Source organism: Coregonus lavaretus (assembly GCF_964263955.1).
Source record: "Coregonus lavaretus genome assembly, chromosome: 13".
Classification (NCBI taxonomy): Eukaryota; Metazoa; Chordata; class Actinopteri; order Salmoniformes; family Salmonidae; genus Coregonus; species Coregonus lavaretus.
The window spans coordinates 34,175,751-34,182,252 of record NC_140000.1 but is presented as its reverse complement, the minus strand read 5'-3'; the positions used below and the strand labels follow the sequence as shown (position 1 = coordinate 34,182,252).

The window sequence follows — 6,502 nt, the reverse complement described above, 5'->3', positions numbered from 1 at the left end:
CAACAACAAAAACATTAACCTTCAAAACAAAAACGTCAAACTTCACAGTCAAAAGAGAAACGAGTGGCGCAGTGGTCTAAGGCACTGCATCGCAGTGCTAGCTGTGCCACTAGAGATCCTGGTTTGAATCCAGGCTCTGTCGTAGCCGGCTGCGACCGGGAGACCCATGGGGCGGCGCACAATTGGCCCAGCGTCGTCCAGGGTAGGGGAGGGAATGGCCGGCAGGGGATGTAGCTCAGTTGGTAGAGCATGGCGTTTGCAACGCCAGGGTTGTGGGTTCGATAAAATAATGTATGCGCTAACTGTAAGTCGCTCTGGATAAGAGCGTCTGCTAAATGACTAAAAAAAAAAAAAAAAAAAAAAAAGAAGCCCTGACAAAGAAGAAATGACACAAACTGGGGGAGTTTCCACTTTTTCAGGAGGAGCTGCTACTATTTGTTGTTTGTTTGTTCTTGCTCAAGTTTCTGCAGCAGGTGTTTATCATAATTCACGGTTCAGGAGTTCTGGTCATGAGTTCATGAGTGAAAAGACTGATCAGAAGAGAAGCTTTGAGTGCTGAGAAACACTGCCATTTCACTGCCATTTTCAATGCCATTGTTTTTTGGCCAAAGTCTGAAAAGACTCCTTGCTCATTGATTCAATAAATCGAGTCTGAAGCAATTAAATCCTTCTCCCTTTAAAGTTCCACTCACCTTAAAGTTCTTCTGACCAAAGCTTAAGTTTGTTGTGTACAGTGTGGTTTTTAGTGGTGAAAAGGCTGGAGGCTAAACACCATGTGTCAGCTGTGCAGTGGTGTGACAGTGAATCCATGCTGTCAGACTCAACCAGCTCGGCTCTCTCATACACCGGCTGCAGTCCTGTGTTTTAGGTCAATTTCCTCAAATCTCTTGTATTTCTTGTATGACACGACCATCGAACAATTTTGCTGAGTTCATACGAAATGTTACCTAAAAAATGTGACTAGCATGGATGATAGGGCAAAATTTAGATTTTCGCCTAAATAGACATACCCACACGTAATTATTTTTCATGAGATGGCCATAAACAATAACTGGTAATGTTGCATAGTTTTAAAAAGGTCTGGAACTCACCTTTCTGGTAAAAAAAATGTTTTAATTGCTGAGGTGTACTCACTTTTGAGGACACAAGCGCAAATACATAGTATAAATATTGTGAAAATATGAAAAATCATATATATTTTTCCTATTCAACAAAAGTGGAGCAAAAGGGCTTGAAATCACTGAAATGATTTCTAAATATAGTAACAATCAAGTTATAAAGGACTTACTGTAAGATTTCACATTTGTTATAACTGTCAAATATATATGATCATACTGACAGTACAATATTGACACTATTTCATATAACTGCCAACAGAGAATTTTCTCCTAAACGTCCACTGAGTGACGCAGAGACACCATTCAAATGTGTGTAGACTCGTTACAACTTCAACTTTAAGCACAAAGTAATTTTGGCCATCTGTGACCAAGAGAAAGTGGTATCAGAGCCATATATTCAGAGAGTTAGGCCAAGTTTTAGAATTTTGAATATTGTTCTAATTCTAGACATTCAGTTACATAGCTTTGTTTAAATATTCCCCATGTAATGTTAATGGGGAGCTAACATGGCTGCCATAGAATGATGAAGTGTCATGTAAATGCATCATAATGCAGAAACTACATTGGCCCAACTCTGTAAATACCTGTCTCTGAGTGTTATTGTTTCAATTCAATGAAAATATTTCATATTTTTTCATGTTGAGAGCTCTAAATCCAGCAGAGAATATCACAGCGAGATGAAACTACAATTGCTAGATCCACTAGACTGTTACCATTCATATGCCGTCTCACAGGCTGGGCCCACTCACTCAGAGGAAAATAACTCTTAGCAGAGTTGCCAACAACCGGATGTATCTGGTTTTCAGGGATACAGCTATTTCAACCTAGCTTCCTTTTCCACTGAAAACCGGATGTGGGAACTTATGCCTACTATGTTAGGTTAGAGGAAGAGTAAATCTAGTTTTTGTCTGGATAGGCCAGAAAATGTGACATCACGCCCTATGCAAATGTAGGGTGTGAAAGCTGACACTTCATGTCAGCCCTGCTAAGAGAGTGAAAGGGGAGAGCAGACAGAGGGGGCTTTCTGGCATTATAAGGCACAGGACCCTATGGCATTCACAGAGCGCTTTGTACACCAAAATGTCAGTCGGAACTGGTTCAGAACTGCTTATATGGGAGACTTAACATCTTTAACTATTCAATACAATATTTTCTCATTATTTTCAATATTTACACTGTTTACCTTGCAATTTAACTTACTCTGTCTGAAAATACATATTACAGAATAGTCACCTGGCATGACCTTTTCCCCTGGAGGATTCTGCCTCCAGTCCATGGCCCAACTCCTATGCAGGAGGCCTGAGCTGAACAACATCATAACCCAAAGTTATAGTTTCTGTGACTCTGCCTCTCAACACTGAAACAATCATAATGCACAAGATTTAGTGGGAAATGGTGATGTTGACAGACATTAGCATTGCAGTGGGTTTTGCCAGTAGTACTGTAGGTCTAAAGCCAGAGCTACTGTCAGAACTCTGTGGAGAACTGTGTGACATCAGTCTGTAAGTCGTCCTGGACTGTCCGTGAGCGGGAGTCTCCAGGCCGCTGCTCCATTCCTAGTCATACAGGCTTCCTCACCAACTCTCTCGGAGCACACACGGTGGTGGGCTCTCGCGTGGAGTTGCGGGCTCTGGAGAAGCTGCTCTGGTCCATGTTGGAGCGGAAAGGCAGGCAGAAATCCCTGAAGCACCTCTTGAAGTTCTCGTCTAGGAAGGCGTAAAGCAGGGGGTTGAGGCTGCTGTTCATGTAGCCCAGCGCAATGCACAGGTGCCAGCTGGCGATTACGTAGGGGTTCATGCTGTTGATCTGCACCATGGTCCTGAGGATGATAAAGATGTGGATGGGCGTCCAGCAAATTATGAATGCCGCCACCACCACCAGGACCATGCGGGTAATGCGCCGCATATTCCGATCTTTCTCCTTGGAGCCGGAGAGCAGACGGACACTCTTCAGGCGGAGAATCATCAGGCCGTAGCAGATGGTGATAACCAGGACTGGCACCACGAAGGCAAAGATGAACACGCAGATCTTAGTCACCGCGTCCCAGTACCAGTCTGGCTGAGGGAACTGCAGCATGCACCCTGTATTGCCTGAGGGATAAACAATCAAATGGTTAGCATATGGATATGTGGATGTTGGTGTCTGGAGCACATACGGTACAGCTCATATGGACTGCTCACCTTTGTCTGTCACCTTGGTAACCGCCATGACCATGATGGGCACTCCGATGGCAGAGGAGAGGATCCAGATGCACACGTTGATCATCTTGGCCTTGGCGGGTGTTCTAAAGTCCAGGGCCCTGACCGGGTGGCACACAGCGATGTAGCGGTCCACGCTCATCATGGTCAGGGTGAAGATACTGGTGAACATGTTGTAGTAGTCGATGGCGAGGATCACTTTACACAGAAACTCGCCGAAGAGCCAGGTGTTCATCAGGTACTTGGCACTCTGGAAGGGCAGAGTGCTGGTAGCCAAAGCATCGGCCAGGGCCAAGTTGAAGATGTAGATGTTAGTGGCTGTCTTCATTTTGGTGTATCTGGACAGAGAGAGGGCAATGTTGTTTATTAGCTTGGCAAATACTGTAGATCCAGGGTCTCAGAAGGCAAGGTATCTATATTGCACTGAGGAGTAATTGACCCAGATATTGGATAATAGAGCACTCTCTTGTGTGGTCGTGAGTCTGGTTCAAAGAACAATAAAAACTGCCAATCCTCTCTTACTGTGCTAATGCATTCATTACAGATACACTTAGCGTGAGACCTTGATTTAGCCTTTTCAATCTACTGTTGATGACTGTGTTGTATTTGCACTGAGAATGTATTATTATGGAGTTTCAATATGGAGCTTTAATACTGTATGCTGTGCTTGAGGCCTTGCCAGTTTAGCTGTATGGAGATTTTTGGTCTTTGTTTAATGTATTGTGTTCTGTCTGGCTTCACCTGAAAGCATCAGCTAATTGGTTATCATATTGAGTCCAACCTTCAGAGAGAGACATTGCTTAGAGTACATGCATCTGGTTCCCCAGGCAGGCAGATCCCACCCATTATACTCCCCTCACTGTAATGTTAATGAAGGAAAGTGGATCAAAGTGAGTGACATTGAGTGAGTCACCATTAAAATGCAGTATTGACACTTTTCTGAGTTTAGCATGGATTAAATGACAGATTAACATTTGCAATTGATAGTTGTCAGTCAGAGCTCCTTTGAAATTAGTTTGATGAGTCAGATTTCTGATGAGGGGGAAGTGCTTCCAAATTATCTAATGAACACGGTGTGATATCTGTCACACCAACGCACCCAACTTAACATCTTCTTAGTTACTCCACTTCGACTTTCCACAGGAAATGACATCATAATTTCATATATAATGGTACTGTTTATTCAAGGCCCTGGTGCAGCCAGAAGAGAAGTCAATACTTCAAATCAAAGCTGAGTTCTATAGAGAGTACAGTACCAGGTTCATAGGCTACTGTATCTTTAAGGCCAAAAAATCACAGTTCACAATTTGCAACATGACATAATATTCTGCAACAATTCACAATATCTTCTTACACACACTTAAAGTACATAACACAGCCAATCATGTAATAAGCATCACATAAAAGCAACAAAAGTTCAGTTGGCTACATTATAATGTATTAAACATAATGTATTAAACATTTTATGATGACATTGACAAGACATTGACAATTTTTGCTTGTGAATTTGTTATATAAATGTTTTATGTAAATGGAATTCATTTAAATCGTTCCTACATGTCTTTGTGTCACTTACAGCCAGGTAGCACTATACAATTTAACAGTGTTGTAAAGTAATTAAGTAAAACTACTTTAAAGTACTACTTAAGTCGTTTTTGGGGGTATCTGTACCTTACTATTTATATTTTTGACAAATTTTAATTTTACTCCCATACATTTATTTTATTTTATTCCCATACATTTTCCCTGACAGCCAAAGGTACTCGAATGCTCAGGTAGGACAGCAATATGGTCCAATTCACACAACTATTCATATAACGCATTGTCATCCCAACTGCCTCTGATCTGGTGGACTCACTAAACTCAAATACTGTGCTTGTAAATTATGTCTGAGTGTTGGAGTGTGCCCCTGGCTGTCCATACATTTTAATAACAAGTAAATTGTGCCATCTGGTTTGCTTAATATAAGGAATTTGATGTATCGCATTTACTTTTACTTTTTACTTTTACTCAAGTGTGGCAATTGAGTAATCTTTCCAGCACTGTACTTAAGTAAATGTAAAAACTGATACTTTTAGGCTTTTACTCAAGTAGTATTTACTGGGCAACTTTCACTTTTAATTAAGTCATTTTCTATTAAGGTATCTTTGCTTTTATTCAAATATGACAATTGAGTACTTTTTCCACTACTGCAATTTACCTGCTTGATGCTAGAGCTTGGTGGATGGTAAGGCATGAGTGGGGAGGGTTGGTTGTCTCCATCTCTCACTATGAACCTGTGGCCCTATATAGCTATCCCAAATCATGTGAGTTAGCTGGAGGATGCAAATGCCTCTAATCATATAATAAAACTATATCAGTTTACTTGTGGTGATATTCAACAAAAAAATTATATCACTTTACAGTAAAAAACTGACATTTTAAGACTGCTTGTATCCATTATTTCCATTAGGGTCCCCAAAAGAGCTACAGTAGATAGGCTTTCTTACCTCACTACTCCATACATAACGAGGATGTTTCCAAGCAGTCCAACAACGCATATAATAGAGTAAAGAGCCGTTATAGATACTGCAATTATAATACTTTTGGTGTCCTTCGAAGAACCCTTCTCGGTGTCATTGCCTCTTGATGGCAGCCCTGTAGAATCCTCAGACAATGTGGCATTGAAAGGGATCACAGAATACAGGTCGGCAAAATCAGCCGCGGACAGGGTAGTGAACTCCATCATATTGAGGTGCGATATTAGCCTAGTAGATAAAACTTCGTTATAGTCAGTGGAGTCACTGGACCGGATTCCTTTCCTGTAGTGCAGACGCCTGTGGACTCCCCAAATGCAGGTGTTATTGACCGCACGAGAGCAGACGAGGAACGTGTGAAAGTACTGGTCGGACCTCATTCAATTGTCATCACTGACGTCTCAGCCTCTGGCGAAGGTATGGAAAGATGTTCTGAAAGACAGGTATCCGGTCCTCTCTCTGTGCGAGGTACGCGCAATGCAACGGGGTGGTGACGGCGGGGGCAAGTGCAGTCTACTTCCCTTGGCGAGGACGCACTGGTAGTAAGCAAGACACGGGTAGGTGTGCTTTATCGCTTAAGTTGCTCTCTAATGTTCTAATTGACAGTAGGCTAAATGGCACAGTTAATGGGCATCGAGGCGACAGCCTGCATGATAGCCTACCCTAATGG

The 6,502-nt window shown here is 42.1% G+C and overlaps 1 protein-coding gene across 1 annotated transcript; it reads right to left on the bottom strand.

Moving 5' to 3' along the window:
• Nucleotides 1-2,678: 2,678 nt before the first annotated feature.
• Nucleotides 2,679-6,041, bottom strand: LOC311139448 (delta-type opioid receptor-like; the record flags this gene model as incomplete). Its single annotated transcript, XM_084174325.1, has 3 exons — nt 2,679-3,208; nt 3,299-3,654; nt 5,806-6,041. 3 exons carry the CDS (start codon nt 6,039-6,041, stop codon nt 2,679-2,681), a joined length of 1,122 nt encoding a protein of 373 aa, XP_084030451.1.
• Between the last annotated feature and the right edge of the window lie 461 nt (nt 6,042-6,502).